This window comes from Numenius arquata, chromosome 1, assembly GCF_964106895.1.
Source record: "Numenius arquata chromosome 1, bNumArq3.hap1.1, whole genome shotgun sequence".
Taxonomy (NCBI): Eukaryota; Metazoa; Chordata; class Aves; order Charadriiformes; family Scolopacidae; genus Numenius; species Numenius arquata.
This window is the reverse complement of record NC_133576.1, coordinates 13,146,125-13,165,405: the sequence shown is the minus strand read 5'-3', so window position 1 is coordinate 13,165,405 and position 19,281 is coordinate 13,146,125. Positions and strand designations below refer to the sequence as shown.

Genomic DNA, 19,281 nt, shown 5'->3' with positions numbered 1-19,281 from the left:
TACTGGTTTCTATATGATTTTCTTCCCACTGACAAGCCTACTTCCATGAATTTCTGATGATAGATGTTTAATGTAGCTTTGACACCACTTAAACAGGCCAACTGCAGGAAATATAATGAAGGGAGATACTGTGGACTTGTAATAAGGGGAAAGAAAACTGGAAGGCTTGGGCTGTTTCTGGTTTATCTATTCATTTATCTCATGATCTTAGGTGACAGATGCTGACTTGGCCCTCTTCTGTTCTGTCTCTCTTAACAATTCTGCTAACAACCCTTAACCCACTCGGTCCCCACTCTCTAGGTGTTTGTCCCACGGCCTGGCAAATGCTGCTCTACTACAGGAAAAGCACCACTCGCATCCAGCCAGCACCCCATCTACTCCACAACTCCCAAGCCAGCCTGTGCACTTCCTTCACATTCCCCTCAATGGGAGGGGCAAGATCCAGAGTCTCCACTTTCTTCATAACATCATGGCTTTGCCTTCCTTACCACGTCTCCCATCTTACGGTCTTGCAGCGTTTGTTACAATAGGAGGCACGATCGTCTAGTACTCTCTCCCTGTCCCTCATTTTCTGGGGAGGTACAGGAGAGAGGACATGGGGGCTGGGATCAAGGTTAGTAGCAGGGCCAGGACCAGCACCCAGCCCCAGCCAGTTGTCCCAACTCTCTGTCCCTCTCTGCTCTCTTCTAATGAAACATCAGGTTCCCATATGGCTGAAATTTCAAACACAAAGAAGTCAAGCGCCAAAATATGAACACTTCTGCAGTGAAGAGATCTCTGCTTCCAGAAGCACTTACATACCCGCACAGGTTCATTTTAAAGAGATTAAAACAACCAGCCTCTAACCATCAAAAATAAACTAAGGTAATAAGTGAGCCATGCTGGAGCATGCCGTGTTATGTGTTTTCTGATCATCTGGGCTATTATTGTCAGCAAGAGGAAAAACGGTTTCTCTCTGTAGTCGTGTCAGGGCCATGATGCACATTACTTGCACTCAGCACACCTCTGCTGGTGGAAGTTGATGCACATTACTTGCACTCTCCCCACATCTCTGCTGGTGGAAGTCGGATGGGCCCCTCTCCCACCTGCCTTAAAAGCTCACAGCGTGTAGGCAACCTGACATCAATCCCATACCTTGCCGGCTTGAAGGCAACCATGGTAAAACCAGTAGCAGCTCGAAAGCTGGCCCGATAGCACAGCAGTGGGTGCTGTGGGTACCACCACCACCACAGCCATGCCAAATCAGCACCTGCCTGTGCAGCTCTCCCTCTGCAGCGATGCCAGCTGTGAGACAATGTTGAAACCCTTCAATAACAGCAGGCATGGGGTGGACACGTCTCCTCTTCCCATCTAAATCCCTCTAGTACCTCCGATATGGCAGTGGCTGAGGGGGAGGAGGGCCTGGACGAACCCCAGTGTCCCCTCTGCATCGCAGCAGGATTCCTCCATTACCAGTTTATGTCATATTCTTATTAAGGCTGTGTATTTATTTGTTGTTTTTTTCAGTCTGTACAGTTGCTCTGTGTCATCTGTTGGGGGAACATCTTTCCCTCCTACACTCAAGATGGGCCATTCTGCTTCTGCTGCAAAACCACCCTGCTTTTTCTCCTCTTCTCCTCCACTAAGCATGGCTTTCTTTCCCCCCAGCACACAGTTTTCCCCCACAAGCCCACCCAGGTTCAGTCAGAGAAGAGCACAGACAATAGTGCATGCTGTTGGTTAGGGTGGAAATGTAAGACCTTGAAACCAAAACTGGGTAAAGCCTGGAAGCTCAGACCACAAGGGCTGGTCCTGTCCTCAGTAGACCTGATTTGTGTGCGACTCAGCAGCAGAAACACGCTCAGACCAAAGCCCTGAAGCGCAGTGCTGGAGAATGAACCCAGCTGCACATGGGAATTGTGAAGTCTTTACGCTTTTTCCCTGGGGAAAAAGCCTGGTCTACTCGCACTCAACAGCAGAAATCCCACTGATTCCAGAGGACCTCAGATCCCATCCTTTCTATCACCCTAATCTTGGGATTGCTGGATTTTCTGGGCACATGCTACTCACGTCTGTGACGTTCACCACCCCGATCTGTGGTCTGAACAGGTCAATCTTGAAGGTCTTCTCCCAGTAAGTGATCAGCTGCAGGAGAGAGAAACAAAGCTCAGACAAGGGTGTTTGCTGTACCCCCTTGCATTAACTCATCCGGCTGGGCTGTGGTGCTGGGAGCATGCATTCATGAGCGCACAGGGAGGCTGAACATGAGCTTGGGCCATCATGCACAGCCAAGGGAAGTGCCCAGCTCTGGGAATGTTCCCCAGACACCACCTTCGTGGAAGGCAGACCCCCACGAGCAGCTCTCAAGCATCATCCGTGGTCCTGTTTCCCCTCTTTTCCTGTCCCAAATTCCCTGGGGCAGTTCCTGTGCTTGTGCACGCATACCCACACACTCTGTCCATGAATTAAACCAAGCAAGGCAAGGAGCCCCTGCTACTCACCAGAGGAAAGTCATCAGGGTCAATCCAGACAATGCTCAGGTCAGGATTATCGGTGTTGTCCCTGGCAACCTGCTTCAGGATTTCCAGGAACTCAAAACCATCTGAAATGATATATGAACCACTGCAGCCCTCTCCTGCAAACAGGCAGGCACTTTTCGCTTGCGGGGTTTTCAACTTCCCTCAGCCCCCTGTGCGCACAGGGGTTGTTTATAGTTCTCATTAAAATGCTGTCTCCCAGCTCTTTCTTCTGATAATAAGGCTTTTAATTTCAAGCATCCTCCCCGGGTATTGAAATTAGTTACACATGAATTAGATCTTGTAATCCTTCCGTGGAGTGGAACAATGTCACTATTTTCTTGTGGTGAGGGAGGAACCGAGCCCCCGAGCGGCTGAATCTTTTCGGCATGCTGATGGCACTGAGAAGCATCAATGCCATGGCTTTTCAGGAGCCATTGCCCACAGGTTTCCCACATGCACATCATACACCCAGCCCTCAGCACTTTCCTGGAGCCATACAGCAAGACAGCTGCAGAGTTAGGGAGCAAATCCTGGCACTAGGGTTGGGGGAATGACTTCTTTTTTTTTTTTTTTTTTTTCTCAGTCAGCCATCCATTTATATCTAGAGCCCACGCATTTGAATCCTGGCTAGCACACCTGATAGCATAAACATGCAGAAGAACCCCTGCTCCCCATCCCAGCAGGCTCCCCGTCCCTGCTGGGGTGTGGGGCTCCGCAATGCCACCAAAGCACATGTTAACTACATCATCTTGAGTGATGGAGAGTCACGCAAGGGAAACGGACTCTTACCTGGGTCATCTTCTTCAGCAAAGGCCACAATGTGGATTCCCTCCATGTCATCCTCCTGGAAACAACAAAACTATTACTAATGGGCCAGGGAGGGAGGACAGAGCTTGGGCAGTTGCTGGAGATGAGAAGCAGTGGGATGCCTTCAAGCAAACAGGACGATTGCAAAGAATGGCTTGACCGGAGTCCCACTGAGACACCAGAAATGGGACCTGAGGTGAGGCTGAGTCGTGGAGGTATTAGGCACTGAAGTGGATAGTTCGGGTAGTATTGCTGAAACCTTTCTGCTAAAAATGAGGTGGGCACCACAATGGCAAAGGCTCTTTAGCATGGGAATGTGGGCTCACTGTCCATGCCTGAGGGCACCTACCCTCATAAATTTCCATCTGCCAGGGGATAGCTTGTGGGGAAACAAATATCTGCCACCATGCTCAGATTCCAAACATGCTCATTTGGAGCCAGCAAAGGAGTTTTGCTCACAATGTGAGAGGTGAGGTGGATCACTTGGGCACCTTTCAGGAGGTGAAGGGTCTCTTGCTCTAGCTGAGGGTCTCTGTGAGCAGCGAGGGGAATCAAGTGAGAAGCTCATTTCAGGGCTCCAATGAGTGGAGGACAGAAATGATAAGCCTGGTGAACTGCTTTTCTCCATGAGACATGTGAGTAATGGATAATGATACTGGCAAAGGCCAATAGATCTGCCAGCCAGTTCATCATCCGCCTGCTATGAATGTCATCTCTGAATTATCCCATGGATCGGCTTCGCCTTCCTCACCCGCTGCCGGTCCTGGTTTCCATTTCAATTGGTTTTAATGCGAGCAAAAATTCCCATCTAAATGCTAATTTCTTTTCCCTTCTGAGCCCAGAGGTGATAAAGCCACCATCAAAAACTGAAAAGAAAAAAAGCCCTGAAAGATTAAGTGGAAAACATTATCTTTAAAAACAATAGCGGATGCTGGGCCTTTGCTGGTGTCTTCAGGGAATACATTTTCACCAGGGTATTCTAGGCAGATTTACTTGGGATTCAGACCACTTACAGCTGGCAAAATCTACACTGTTGCTGTTTCTCCGTATTTGCCTGCAGCATTGTCAAACAGAAAAATAAAAAAAAAACCCATATGCGATATATAAATTTATATATAGCTATATAATATAGCTATATTCTGACCTCCAAGGCAGCAAACAAAACGGGAGTAACTCTGTCGAAGGCGTTGGGGATGTTCTGAACTTGTGGCAAGATCAGAATCCAGCCTTTTGTCACCTGTAGGTACGAGTTCCCTGTTCATAGCGGAGGATAACTCTGTATTCCCAGGCAGCTGCTAGAGTGAACATCCCACTGCTGACAATCCACACTTTTCCTGAGGTTATTTTAGAATATGTTCAGTATGAAAGGAAAACCACTGCATGTGAAATTTGCATCCCACTGAAGCCCCATGAAAAAACTTTGAGGGACTTCAGTGGATCTAGGAAGCTATCTTCTGTACAGAATCTGTATTTCAAAAGAAAATGAAAAGCTATTGTGCCTAAGTGACTCATAACTCCTGCTTCAGTTTTATTACCTCTCGCCTTGTTGTCTTAAAGACTCCCAAGGTTTTTGGTGCTTCGGCGTGCCGCAGCATTTCATGTTACACAGCCAAGCAAGGAGGCAACTGAATGCTGGTATAAATGTGCCGAGCTTTTTGAAGGAGAGACTGCATCTTCCTTAGCATCTGTAAAGCACCTGTTCGGCTTTATTTTTCAGCATTTAGCTGGCACTTGAAGGTCCCTGACTGGCTGTTAACATCGTACTCATTCACAGCAAAGGGATAATTTGTTATACGTGATTTTTCTTTCATTTTCACTCTTCCCCTTTTCCCACACAGCTGCAGACCGGGAGGGTCCTCTGTGGGTGATCAATGCCAAACCGCGGGTTAGTTCTTCACAATCACTGACTTGCAGCTTGCTCACACCATGAGAAGTGCAATCAATGCACAATTTGCTCCGTAATCTATATAATTATCTGAACTGCCTGCCCTCGCTTGCATTTTGATTTGTATGACTGCCCCAGTACAATTTCCCTGAGTCATCTATTGGTACAATCTCCATAGCTTGCCCAGTGAGCAGGCCACTGAAGTCACCCCACCACCAGCACCGAGACAGATAAACCATCCTTGGGAAGGGTGTTCTCCAGAGCTATTTCACGGCTGTTACAGAGGCTCAACACCCACCTGGCACACTTGGTTAACTTTCCCTGTCCCCTCTGGGGAGCAAATGGGACCCAGCTCAGCTGTCCACTGCTGTTGAGCAAAGCATTTGAGCACACTGTTTGAACTCAGGCACTGGGCGTCACATCCAAGGCTTTCCCTTCTTCCCAGAAGAGGGAAAGCAGCTTTGCAAGGAAGGAAAGATAATGTTTTGCCCAGGCAGAGGCTCAAGCTTTTGAGTAGTGATTTCTTGTTGGAAGCTGGCAGAGGACGCAAGGCTTCCCACCACATGTGCTTACCCATGTCTCAAACATGTCCTCTGGGCGCAGTTTCCTCAAGGTGGCCCTGAAAGGGAGACAGAAACGCTCTTTGAGGACACATCCAGCACTGTCACACATGACGCCGCCGGCATCATGGAAAAGGTCACTGGATCTCATTTGGTTGATGGCTGGGGTCAGTGCTGTCAGCCACCATGTTTTGAATGCAAGCACGAGGGCACAGTATGTCAGCGTATGCTTTTATTTATGGTGATAAAACCCTGCTCTTGCCCCCACTGGAGTCGCTGCAGACGCTATTTGTGCTTGGGAAGATGAGATGCCTCTCTGTGCTGGGATATGCTGGTGAATTAGTCCCACACATGGCAGATTGTTCTGTCTGTACTGAGAGCACAAGGTGACCTATTCACTTGTATATTGCAGTCCCTGGGACGTTCCTACTGGGCTTTGTTCCCCTTTTTCTCCTGGTTTTACCCCAGCATAATTCCACCATAAAAATCCTTCCAAACTTGGATGAAGCAAAGAAGACAGAATAACCTCTGGCAAAATTTAGATCACAATAACCACTGGCAAGAAAATTCAAACCCTAAGACTTGGGTTTGGCCTATGGCCAAAGCAAATATTTTTGAGAAGTAGCTCATAAAGGACAAAAAAAAAAAAGATTAATAAATGTTTTCAGACACATCCGTAGCAGGAAGCCTGTTAGAGAGCCCAGCAGGATGAGAGGTGACTGAGGTGTCAAAGGGGCACCCAAGGAACACAAGGCCATAGCAGACAAGCACAAGTAATCCTTTGCACTTCTGCTCCCTCTGGTTCATGGAGGTTCCCCCAGCAGAGCGGGTCTCCCTGGCAGATCAACCCCAGGAGCTGTTGCAAAGAGAAGTGTTGGTCAATCAGGTCCTAGAACAAAGTGGCAAAGGGATTAGCAGCACGTTGCCAGGGCCAGGTAGCATCAGTGAGATGTGTAACCTGTCACTTTGGTTTGCCTCACTACCAGAGCAGTGGAAACAAGGAGCATTTTTTTAGAGGTTCCTAAAGGATGTGAGGAGCCACTGATCTGGAAGAGTGACTTCCTTAAGGAAACGATGCTACCAGCAAAAGCAGAGTTAACAGACATTTGAAGGAATGTGACATGACAGGACAAGAGATGCATGGCCTTTAAGAGGAAAATCATGGCAATGGATCTGCTGAAGTTTCCAGAGCAAGTCAGGGAGTGGGCAAAGATATGCTGGTCAATGCAGTGAGTTGCCTTCAGAGGACCATTGGGCAAGGTCCCTTACTAAAAGGTCTCAGAGAAACTAAGATTAGATCAGAGGAGACGTCCTCCTGTGGATTAATGACATTGGAAGATGAAGGGTGGAGATGAATGGTAAGTTTTCATGACAAAGGGAATTAACCAATTAAGATTCATAGCATATGCTTTAGCATGATGATATGCATAATATATTCTCACGTAATCTGAAAAAGATGCGAAGTAGGAATAGGGCAGCATTTCCTTAGCATATCCACTTCTTCAGATGACCAGCACAGGCCTGACTATGAGGAGATACAGAGGGATCTTCTGAGACTTGAGAGTCTACATGGTGGGCATAGGAAGTAATGCACTTGCAGAAAAAAAACCCTGATTACACAGGTGCAACAATGGGTTCTAAATTAGTTATAATTAATTATTGCCTCTCAGGAAAGGGGCCCAGGTGTCACAAATTGAGAAAGCATCAGCTCCAAAGGCAAAAAGGTTACAAATGGTTGGGAAAACACATCATACCCTTATAGCAATGGATAGCTATACTATGCACCTCCACAGTAAATGTATTTGTAGTTCTGGTCATCCCATCACAGAAATGATACGGGACAACTGAAAAAGGGACATGGAAACATGGCAGGGGTAAACAAAGGTATGGAATGTTTGGGGGAGTTTAAATAGATGAGAACACTTTATCTTGTAAAAGAGGTGAATGAAGAGGATATTGGCAGGGGCTCTAAAAGATCAGGAGCAGTGGAAAAAAAAAAAAAGTGAAACCGCGAACGGCTGGTCATTGTTCTTCATAACACAAGAGCTAGTATGCACACAGTGATTAATTATGTAGAAGGTATAAACTAAACAAATAAGAATGTTCTTTTGATGCAATGCATAATTCAGCTGCTGAACTCATTGCAATTAGATACTTTCAGCATCAAGATAGAAATACGTAAAAAAAAAATAGTAAAATATGACTATAGAAATAAAAAAAAATATAAAAAAGAAATAGCCACTAAGCACAAGATCAGGGATACAAATGTTGACCCAGCAAGTCTCCTTATTGCTGATTGACAGAAACTGGAGTTTATATCAGGTGAATGAATGTTATGTGCTTGTACCTCGCTTTAGAGATACTTTCCCTATCCATTTTCTGGGGGCAGCTCAGAGAAAGGAAACTTGGTGGGAAGGATTTGATCAGGCCCACGTGTACCAATAGTTGTGCAGTTACTCAAGATTTACTCTGGTTACTCCTCAATGCTGGAGGGATCGAGGTAAGTGGGGTTGAGATGATTAAGAGGGAGCAGAATTCAGCCCCCACAGTCACAGAGAATGAGGCCGGGGGTAGGGGATGTTCACCGCTAGCATTTTGCATGTGAAACAGGCATAAACCCAGAGGCCTCTTGCTGCAGGCAGAGGAACTACCACGTAATCTGTATTTGTGCAAGTCACAGCAAAATCTGGGCTGAGACCTTGGAGTCACAGTGCCCAGACACCATCTCCAGCCAGCCAGCTATTGACCTTGGACAAGACACCCCATTGTGCTGAACACCGGCTTCCTGACCTGCTTGGGAGAAGAGGAACTTTCCCACCGCTGCCTGCAGCTGCCCAGGGAAGCATCAGCCAGGAGGCTACGTTAGGGTTCCTCCTGGCCACCTGCTTCAGCTCCTGCCTTGAAATCCCCAATTTCCACGTAGGGCTGGAGAAAGAGGTGGTGAAACCCATGTGGGCACAGCAACAAGGAGCCCTTTTTAGAAGGACTGTTTAAAGCATGCCAAAGAACCTGGATACTGCTGAGCACTGGGAGCTTTCCCCAGTGATACGATGGGGTTCATTCTGCAGAATGGAGGAGAGGTGGCAGTGGGGCTTTGCACCTCAGCAGAGGGATAGCCCATGCCTGCCAGTTGGGGTGAAAGTGAGAACATCTCTTGCGTGAGGGCGAGGAGGGAAGCCGCCCTCTACACCTTCCTGCAGAGCAGAACAACCTGCTGAGTTTTCTACAGGGAACCAGCACATGGCAACTGCTGAGGGCACTTTGTTTTTCTCTACAGGCCTGATCGTCTCTGTGTCTTACCATTTCCACTTCCAGCCTTTGGCTTTAGGTCCTATACTGGTGGCAAGGCAAGAAGAAGCACTTCTGCTCTGAGAGACTCAGTATTAACTGCTGGGAACATTTCACTGTCACCCCAGGGTTATTCCCCTGCCATGGCAGCATCTTGGCAGGTTTGGGATTTCGGGCACCCAATTTCATGAGATTCCTTTTAATTCCCTTCTGAGACTTGGCACTTGCAAAATATATGGCCCAAACCCTAGCTCCTACCAAGCACAACATAGCATCTTGAAATATATAAGACTTGGGGGGTTTCCTCTGCAATTTTCTGCTTGTGGAGAGCTTGCCTTATTAGGCTAGCACTTAGTAGACTCTGTAATCAGCCTCCTGACACTGCTGCCTGACAGAAAGAGCTTGGGAAGAAAGATGGGAAGGTGTGAGGCCAGGAAGTCCAGGAGGTCAGCAAAGTGACCTGTGAGTACATGGGAGATAGAGGACCCCTTCATATTTCAGAAAAAACAGAGATCTGTTTCCAAGTCTGATGACTCGCAGATTCCAAAGATGATCTCCTGTCTCTGAACCCTCTGTGTGTGAATACAAACCTTCAGCTCAGCCCGATTTGGGCTCCCCTAACAGTATGATGGCCCTGCTTTTCCTGAACTCTTTTCTGGTGCCTTGAATGTCTGCTGGGAAATGCAGTTGCAGGAGCAGCAGATAGCCTGCGTGACTATCCTCTGCTGTATTTTTAAGGGTGTAAAAATACAGCACCACATAGGTTATTACACCCTTTTATTTAACCCTGTGCTTTTAGATGGGATCAGCCTTTCCAGTTGCTTCCAGACTGTTGGTGGCCAAGTCCCTAAACAGCTATGCAATAAACCTGATCGCAAAAAGCACAGAGCATCCACAGCTCCCACTGACTTGATCAAACACTGTAGGTGCTCAGCACCTTTGCAGAGGAGGACTAAGACAGCGATAACAGCAGTGGCTTCCTCCCTGCACCTGTGGTCAGCAGGAGCCTCTTAGTCCATCACAGTTCCTGCAAGCTTGGTCTGAACTCAGAACCTGCTTAACAAACATATCTGATACCAGGAGACGGATATACCCATTAGTGAAGCTGTTTTGGGTAAGGAGGGGAGGCTTGGCTTGAGAGGCCTTGGAGAAGATCATCTTCTGTCCGGACCTAAATTAAAAGCATGGGCAAGTAGGACAAGGTTTCCACTCTCCACTGCCTGCAAGCCTCCCTGCTCTTTGATGGAGGACTAATCAGGGAGGAGGCGGAGGGAAGCTGTGCTGTCACAACCCTGTGGTGATGCCCTCTAATTGTGGCACAGATACTTGCACCTCTGGGTGTAGGAAAAGACCAGCCAGAAGGTGGTTACCGTCCTAACTTTTACTGAGAGGGATGCCCTAGAGGGGCAAACCTGCAATGAGAGACAGCTTTACCTGCTTCCCATGGCCAGGAGCATCCCGTACACTACGTACCTTTTGTGCTCCTTCACAAATTCAACCAGCTCCTCTTCTGTGTAAGGCTTATCGGGGATGTGGACAGGCTCGTCCATAAACGGTTCATAGAAGTCCACCTCGTTCATCTTCAGACCTAACTTCTTGGCAACCTGTTGCAGTGCAGATGGTCAGAGGTGAGTGAGCCTGATGTGCCTCTTTGCCTACCCATAGTCTCTCCCAGTGGCAGAGCTGAGGTCAAGGTGCTCGCTCTCTTCCAGAGCATGCACTCTTAGGGGTAGCCAACAAAATATGAATGGATCTTTTCTTGGTTAAAAGAAGACTGATGCTCTTTACACTATTGGTCTCAAGGACTGGGGCAGAGCAAGGCCAGAGCCAAGATCCTGCAGACTTAATGGGGCTGGTTTCTGAACTCAGGACCTGCCTCCACTCTGTTGCAATGGCCTTCTATAGAATCACAGAAACATCTAGGTTGGAAAAGAACTTTAAGATCATCAAGTCCAACCGTTTACCTAGCACAGCCAGGTCCACCTCTAAGCCATGTCCCTAAGCACCACTTCTACACATCTTTTAAATATCTCCGGGGATGGTGACTCCACCACTTCCCTGGGTAGCTTGTTGCAATGCTTGACAATCCTTTCCATGAAGAAATTTTTCCTAATATCCAATCTAAACCTCCCATGGCACACCTTGAGGCTGCTTCCTCTTGTCCTATCACTTGTTACTTGGGAGAAAAGACCAACCTCCGCCTTACTACAGCCTCCTTTCAGGTAGTTGTAGAGAGCAACAATGTCTCCCTTGAGCCTCCTTTTTTCCAGGCTAAACAACCCCAGTTCCCTCAGCCACTCCTCATAAGACTTGTGCTCAAGACCCTTCACCAGCTTTGTTGCCCTTCTCTGGACACGCTCCAGCACCTCAGTGTCTTTCTTGCAGTGAGGGACCCAGAACTGGATGCAGCACTCGAGGTGGGGCCTCACCAGTGCCAAGGACAAGGGGACGGTAACTTCCCTAGTCCTGTTCACCACGCTATTCCTGATACAGGCCAGGATGCTGTTGGCCTTCTCGGCCACCTGGTCACACTGCTGGTTTATATTCAGGCAGCTGTTGACCAACATCCCCAGGCCGTTTTCTGCCAGGCAGCTGTCCAGCCACTCTTCCCCAAGCCTGCAGCGCTGCATGGGGTTGTTGTGACCCAAGTGCAGGACCCGGGACTTGGCCTTATTGAACCTCATCCCATTGGCCTCAGCCCACTGATCCAGCCTGTCTAGATACCTCTGGAGAGCCATCCTACCCTCAAGCAGATCAATGCTCCCACCCATCTTGGTGTCATCTGCAAGCCTACTGAGGGTGCACTCGATCTCCTCATCCAGATCATCGATAAAGATATTAAACAGAACTGGCCCCACTACTGAGCCCTGGGGAACACCACAGGGCCAAATCCAAATGTGGACACCAATACCACAAATTACAGGAATGCTGAAAATGAGAAGCTGGAGGCATATATTAAATTTGGGAGCATCCTGAGCTTCTGAAAAACAGGTGATGTTATGGCTATGAGCTCCCACAGTGAGGTCTGTGGATGCTTACCCCTTTGTCAAAGGTGGCGAAGAACTTGATGTAGGGCTGGAAGTGTTCAGCAGCTTCTTCAAATGCTTTGTAATCTGGAAGGAGAAAAAGGGAATGAAGAAAAGATTTCACAGGCAGCTGGCCATGCTCTGATCAGCACAGAAGGCCCTAGGGAAGAACAGATATAAATGACTGAAAAATACATCAGATAATGGCACTATGTTTCTTCCACTCTTCTAGGATTTACAAACAAGGACCATTTCGTGTGGACTGAACAGGACGCATGTTGTGCAGCTCCACAGTGCTCAGGAATACTACAGATCCCGGCATGCCACGCTTAACTGGGGCTGAAATCAGCAGCCTGGGAAATGTCTGGAGTTGCTCCAGCATTAATGATTGCTGCCGTTCCCTAAACAGTCACCAAGCATGATTAGGCACACTCCTGCTGCAGGAGGAGGGGGCAGGAACAACGTACATTTTTAATGTCACCAGTATCAGGTCCTCAGCTGGGGTCAGGAAGGATGCTCTCAGCCGAACGAGAGCTCTTTACGGCAGGTATTTCCCACTGTTCTTCAAAATACTTGCTACTGAGCAGTATAAGGGGACCTGCCTGAGCTGCCCTGCAGCCCATTTTGGGTGGGTAAGAAAGCTGAAGGGAGAGGTGGACGGGCTGTTGCGATGCAGCAGACCTGGTGATACGTTGCTCATCCAGGTAAGAATACACCTGTCTTTTTGCTAAAGGAAAGCCTTTAGCATGTATGGAGGTGCATGCTGTCAGCAGGGAGAGCACTCAGGGGTGGCACAGGAAACTGCTGGAACTTGCTAGGGAGAGACTCGAGTAAGGGTTTCTCAAGGCTCATGAAAGCTGATGGTTCTGCTTGGAGTGGTCCCTGAGTGGCACATCTCTCAGGGTATGGGACCAGCCTCCTCTCAGTCTTGGGGTTCAGCGAGGAGAAGCAGGCCAGTGCCTCTGCCAGGCTGCCCTAAGGCATCCTGCTTACTGCTGTTGTGTGTTTGCCAAGTTTGCATTTAATGTGTGTCCCCCTCTTTCCCTTTGTCCCCCTCCCTCTTTCTTTGACCTTTTGGGCTCACTGCTCATAAGAGGGGGAGCTTTGCTCCCCTTAGGTGCTCACTCAGTGTAACTGTAACCTCAGCTGATTTTGGGTGAGGTAGACAAGTTCTTCAGGAGACCCTGGGTAATCACCCCCTTCTCTTGCCAGCAGACACCTTGCAGAAGGGTCGCCACTGTTGGTGTAGGAATGGGCTCATGCATAGCAACAGCAGAAACTTGTCTGCAACCCCACCTCATCCTCCAGCAACTTTGTCACTGTCACAGCCTGCCATATACCCCATACCCTTAAAATCCATGCAGAAGAAGCAACACCCGGCCCCCAGTGCACCCAGCCAGGCTCCAAGCCCCATGAGGAACATCTTACGTTCGGAGTCTTCTCCTTTGAAGTAGCCAATAAGTTTGATTTCCTCATCGATTTGGTCAAAGGCCTGAAGCTCCAGCTTGCTGTTTATGATTTCCACAGGGTCTTCTAGCAGCTGCCATGACAAATGCATTTGATAAAGCGATGATTTGCAGCACCAACCTATTCCTGGCAGGATATGTCACTAGCAGCCTAAATGGGGAGAAGGTCACCCAATTTCTCTGCTGCTGGGAACCCTATTTAGTGCTCTCTGCCTTAATGCGAGGAACTGAGAGATGCAGGTCACCTTCAGAGGGAGCCATTAGTGGGTTCACTGCACAGGTTGAAGCAACAAGAGGGAAGCTGAGAGAGGTCTGGGTAACTCAAATGGATCCTGAGGGACCTGCTCTGATGTGAGATAAGGGGTAGCAATTGCAACTGGTTTGCTGAGAAAAAGGGAGAGCAGTTGAAAGGGGCTGGTATGGAGACTATGAGTTTCTGTGAATGATGGATGTATTTCTTCTGAAGTGTGATTTGCTGGAAGAGGTTACTGCAAAGAACTTGCTTTTGGAAAACTAGCATGCTACAGTGTGGCCAAACAATGTTTTGGAGCAGTGGAAGGTCTGGATGTGAATTTTCCTGGCTGATGCTCCTACGCAGAATGGGTTAACCCCATAGTTTGGCCCCACACATGTAACAGTGTTGATGAGGAAGTTGGAAGACCTATCTGCCACTTCAGCCTGTCCTTAGTCTCAACTTTGTTTTTGTTTTCTTAACTAGTCACTGCCAGTGAAAAGATTTGGTCTGATTATTTTGTCCAGCCATACTGGTGTATATTAGGTGTGGCTTCACTAGAAAAAAAGAAATGCAGACAGGCCATCTTACAGCCTGCAGAGGAGTAGAGGACCTCTGGGTTTGTTTTCCTTTGAGAGCAGGCTGCCCAGGCACCACAGATGTGTTTGTTTTTATTCCCTGCTTTGCTGGGTATTTTCCCTCTTGAGTGAAAAGCACACAAACAGAAATCTTTCCTCTGTTCCTTTGTTCACAGAATATGATTTTTCAGTGGCATACCGCAGAGCACAGCAAACAAAACCTCACAAAGTGCTTTACGCTGCACCCCTTGCAAGTGATGCTTGGGCATGTGGCTGTGCCTCTGCTCTGTCTAGAGCAGCATGGGCTGCTGTAGTGGCCCGAGCCACAGGAACAAGGGATCCCACCGCTGATGGGGTCGCAGCAAAGCCCTGCCTTGGCAATGGCCCTCCTGGGTGGGGCAAGATGCCCACTTCTGTCCCTGAAACCACTTATATGTGTTTTGGCCACACTACCTGGCGCATAGTCACAGATGCACTGCCGTAGGAGAGCTGAGGTCCTAGGGAGCTGTTTCTCTTCCCCAGATACACCTTTCGCCACTGACACTTCTGCATCGCAGGTCACCCTTTAGGCAACCTGCCACCCTGGGAACCAAACGCTGCCGGCTCTGCTGCTTGCCTTACCTCCCTTATCTGCATTATTGCAAGTCTGCCCATAAAGGGAGCCTCATTTCAAAGGAAAGCCGAGCCGCTGCAAAATGTTTTCACTACAGAGCAAAGACCATGTTTCTGGGCTGTTGGAATAAAATGTGAGAAGTGTAATACTTTGATGAGGGAGTCAACATCTCTTTTGCATTTAGGCACAAAGGTGAGTACATAGTTGTGCCCGTGCACAAAATGACCTGAGAGCACTGAGTCCAAGGGCCTTGATCTTCTCCAGCTCATGGCCTTGCAATTTGGTAAGCTCACTGAAGAGGCAGTAGTTTTTTGTGTGGTTGTGTCTAGAAATGGGCAAATAGTTTGCAGCATATACCTTTTTCAATGAATTGAGCTCTTTTTAGTCGATCTATGCTACTTCTTGGATCTTTTTTGAAAATAACTCTTCTTTAAGATAAAAAAAAAAAAAGAGTGAAAGATTTTGCAAATGGCAAAGTGCTTGCACACCAGGTTGCTAACTGAGGTGGGTGACAGTCAGTCAATTACATGGGGTTGTTGCTTGCTTCCAATCAAATATTCCATAAACAGGAAAGAGAGCAAAACATCTTTAAGATATAAGTGGCTGGCAGCATAGAAATGTACCAGCTTTCCTGGGAACTCATGGTCAGACAAGTATTTGGGAAGCTGGCAAATGTCATTACTACCAGTGTGCAGCAAACAGGAATGGAATTTCAAGTAAAGATAAACCTGTGGTTTTTAGCAAAGTGAGTATTTGCAAGATCTTCTCTAAGAGGCTTTATCTAGCGCTGCAGTTATCTGTGCTTACATCCAAGAGAAATTCCACCAAGACATCCGTGGCCAGTTCCCCATCAAATTCAATCAGCCGCTCCTCCTTAAAGACATAGAGACTTCCCTCTTCAACCAAGCCTGAAAGAAGGAGACAGGAAGCACAGGAATTACTAGAAGGAAAATGAACTCCTTTCCAGCTGAAACCAGGATATGTGGCAAACGTGTCACTAAAAGCATTTTTACTACAGAGTTTCTTGCTTATCATTCTAGCAACACCTCCTGGGAAAACGCAGTTGCCAATCCTCTGTGTTGGTTCAATTAGAAACAACTCAAGCAATTTCCTGACTGATGTTTCATGGCACAAGGGACAGATCTCAGCCAGAAGTTGTGTTAGCTTCTTCCCAAGTGTTGATCTTTTTCGTTCAGGTCGCAGTTTGGCCTCAGTTGGAAAAATTCTGTACCAGGAACTTGTTTATTGCAGTAAATAGTACTGGGCCCTAACTGACACCCCAAATCTGAATAACCTGACAGTAGATGGAAAATGGTTTTTTGATGCGGGCTCTGCTCTCTGCCCAGAGAATGCTGAACTATGTGAACATAAACAGTGAACTGGAAGCTAAAGCGAGCTTCAAGCTCTCTGCGGCTTAGATAGCTGTAGCAAAAGGATTAGAAACCTATGGTACAGATACCACAGATGGCAGACTGGCAGATTTAAATGGTATATCACTGGACGGAGGACTGGTTGCTACAGCATCTCAGTGGAGGCTCCAAAATCACCAGCACTAAGCGCCTGCAATGCATTGATGGCAGGGTACCACAGGTAAAGGCAGCTGGTAGGTTGTTCCTTCAGAAGCTCTCAGCTGTAGTTTAGCTTCCACCAGCACACTTAGACTCTAATTTAGGAAAGAAAATTACAGACCAGTATACAGTCCAGTATGCTTGAACAGTCTCTGACCTTAAGCCTATTGGAATATTTATGTGTTGTTATATTTATGTGCCATAGTATTTCCATATTGCTTTGTGGGCTAAAATATGAAGGAATTGCCAGCCCCTGGAAGGCAGCTATTTCCAGGATGGGCAATGCAGCAGCCTGTCACCTCTGCAGGAGGTTTCCTCTTCTGTTCTAGGGAGCAAGTCAGGAAGGGTTGGCACCTGGCTGCCAAACCATTGCAAGGCTGTGGTTTCCCCGTTAGTGGCTGAGGGTCACTCTGCCATGGGGCTGGGGACATTTGGGGGCCTATGTGGTTCCCTGTAGGTTTTGGTTCCACACTGCTGTGTCAGACCTGTTTCTGCACAGGAAGAGCATGGAGTCACTCCATGACACCTATCTAGAGCTTCTGCTCAGCAAGTTGTGATCTTCCACCCTGTCATCACTATAGCATGAATTGGCTCTCTTTTTCACTTGGTTTGGGTTTGTTTTGGCACTCTCAGCCAGGAAGCTTTTTGTTGGAGGTGTGTTGGCTCACTCCTCTCATCCTTGACCCCTCACTTGATCCAGCACAAGTTGGGGTAGGCAGGTGCTCAGTGTGCAATGGCCGCCATCACGCTTTCCATCCTGGTGACAAAGATTTGGCTGTCCTCTATGGGGCTGGCTGTTGGGCATCACTCCAACGCCCTCTCCAAGCTATTCCAGAAATAACAGCTATGGGACTCACCTAGCTTTTTAGCAAGTTTGGCATCCTTCTTGGAGTCTACCATTCCGAAGCCAATGCTCCTGGGCTCTAGGACCTGAGCCGCCAGCTGTGGGAGGAACCAGAAAGCCCAACGTTAGTGGCTTTAGCAGCACAGGGTAGCTAAAGGGCATCATGCCCTGCTAGCATGGCCCGACAGACATAAGTGACCCATATTCTGCTTTCAGGCAGCACCAATGGGTGGGATACATCACATGCTGCCTCCCTGCTGAGATAAAGCTGCCCAGAGGTCACAAGGGTTGGGTTTCTTCCCACTGTGTCACAGCACCAAGTTTGCTGGTGATACCACATGCTGCTAACTGCTGTTTGACACTTGGGCACAGGCAGAGGGCTCCTGGCTGAATCGGGGACACCAAAGCAGCGGGCATGGCTGGGAGAAAGACCTGTGCCACCAACACAAAGCAAAAGCTGTCTCTTCAGTTGTGCCTCAGTGGCCTCCTGAGGGCAGTGTGACATGTGGACACCATGAACATTATAACTCTGGAAGTGCTTGGTGTGAGGCAGCGGTGGCTGCAAATTGGAGGGGATGCAGGGCACTGCAGCATTATGTTTCCTTCATACATGTGATGGGGTGGCCAAAGCAGGCTCTCAGTAAAATAAAGCAGAGAGACTCCTGGCTTTGCAAAAGTGGTCCCTTCTCCAGGCTTCTGTCACTCCCCAATTCCTGGTCCCCTCTTTTTCCTAAAGAAATTAATCTAACCCCAGCCATGCTTGCATTGGACTCCTCGCAGCTTCGGAAACCACTGCCTCCCATTCCCACCACTTTTGACTGAGGGGCCTCTTGAAGATATCAAGTTCCTGCCTGTTTTGTGAAAATAGATATGTGCAGAAAGGAGAGACGCTCTGCAAGTGCCCTGTGGAGGGAGCGGCCCCGGGTGAGACCCTGTGAATTCCAGACAGGCTCCGTAGAGTTGCAGTGACCCTGGGAAATAAGTCCTCTTACTCACCAGATGACTGACTTAGCCCCACTACAAGCACACCAGGGACCCTACAAGGCAGTAATGATGCTCTGAGACCACCAAGCAGCTGTAAGAGCCCCCATGTCTTCCCTCTCCCTCCCTGCTCCATGAATGCTACTGCTGATGATGATCTTTTTTCTGTTCCCCCAGCCTCCCAACCCTGACGGAATAGCAGGGGCGATGGGGACGAGGGGCTGGAGGCCTCTGGGACAGGAATGTCCCTATTAGGGCACAGCTGCCTGCGCTTGCTGGTGGGAGGCTGGAGCGGGGCAGAAGAAAAGTGGCCAGAGGGATGTGCAAGCTGATTTATGAGGAACACCCTCCCCCAGGACCCATTTTGGCACACCCCCCAGCCTCAAAGCTGGTTTGAATGTCACCCAGCGGCACTGCTCCCATGGCCATGCAGCCCCTTGGCTCCCCCGCTATAAATAGCCTCCGCCTGTGCCCAGCCACTGCAAGAGCAAGCAACAATTAAAGGCATCGGGGAGCAAAAGTGGTGGAGCAGCCTCCTTGCCTGCACCCTGGGCATCATGGGGCCAACTAGCTCCCCACACTGGCGGCATCCAGCCCTTCCCCAAAATCCTGGTGGAGATGGCGGACACCCTGGTGATCAGGTCTCAGGGACCTTGTTTGGGCAAAGGGGAGCAATGGAGAACATGGCTGTTGTCTCCTCCCTTCCACATCCCCAAGCCTGTCCTGAAGCCCTCCAGAAGGACATATTCTCCACCAACCATCATAGCATCATTGCAGTCTTGATCCCTCTGTGGCTACCTGGCCTGTTGTCTTTAGGGTGAAATGCCACCGTGTGAGGCAAAAAAGGTGCTCCATGTTATGCAGGAAACACGTAGTCTCACTGCTCTTTCCTTACTCTCTGCCAGTGCTTTGAAATAAAGGTGAGGTTGCACGTT

General features: G+C 48.5%; 1 protein-coding gene across 1 annotated transcript in view; it reads right to left on the bottom strand.

The window, feature by feature from the left end:
* The window catches only part of CASQ2 (calsequestrin 2), a 36,537-nt gene that overhangs the window by 5,707 nt on the left and 11,549 nt on the right, over window positions 1-19,281 (bottom strand). Inside the window, exons 2-10 of the mRNA XM_074151796.1 lie at window positions 17,379-17,463; window positions 15,761-15,861; window positions 13,493-13,604; window positions 12,078-12,151; window positions 10,512-10,642; window positions 5,764-5,809; window positions 3,288-3,342; window positions 2,481-2,581; window positions 2,050-2,124 (exon numbers count right to left, since the gene is read on the bottom strand). Coding sequence (XP_074007897.1) covers window positions 2,050-2,124; window positions 2,481-2,581; window positions 3,288-3,342; window positions 5,764-5,809; window positions 10,512-10,642; window positions 12,078-12,151; window positions 13,493-13,604; window positions 15,761-15,861; window positions 17,379-17,463 — 780 coding nt within the window. The remainder of the gene's footprint in view (window positions 1-2,049; window positions 2,125-2,480; window positions 2,582-3,287; window positions 3,343-5,763; window positions 5,810-10,511; window positions 10,643-12,077; window positions 12,152-13,492; window positions 13,605-15,760; window positions 15,862-17,378; window positions 17,464-19,281) is intronic.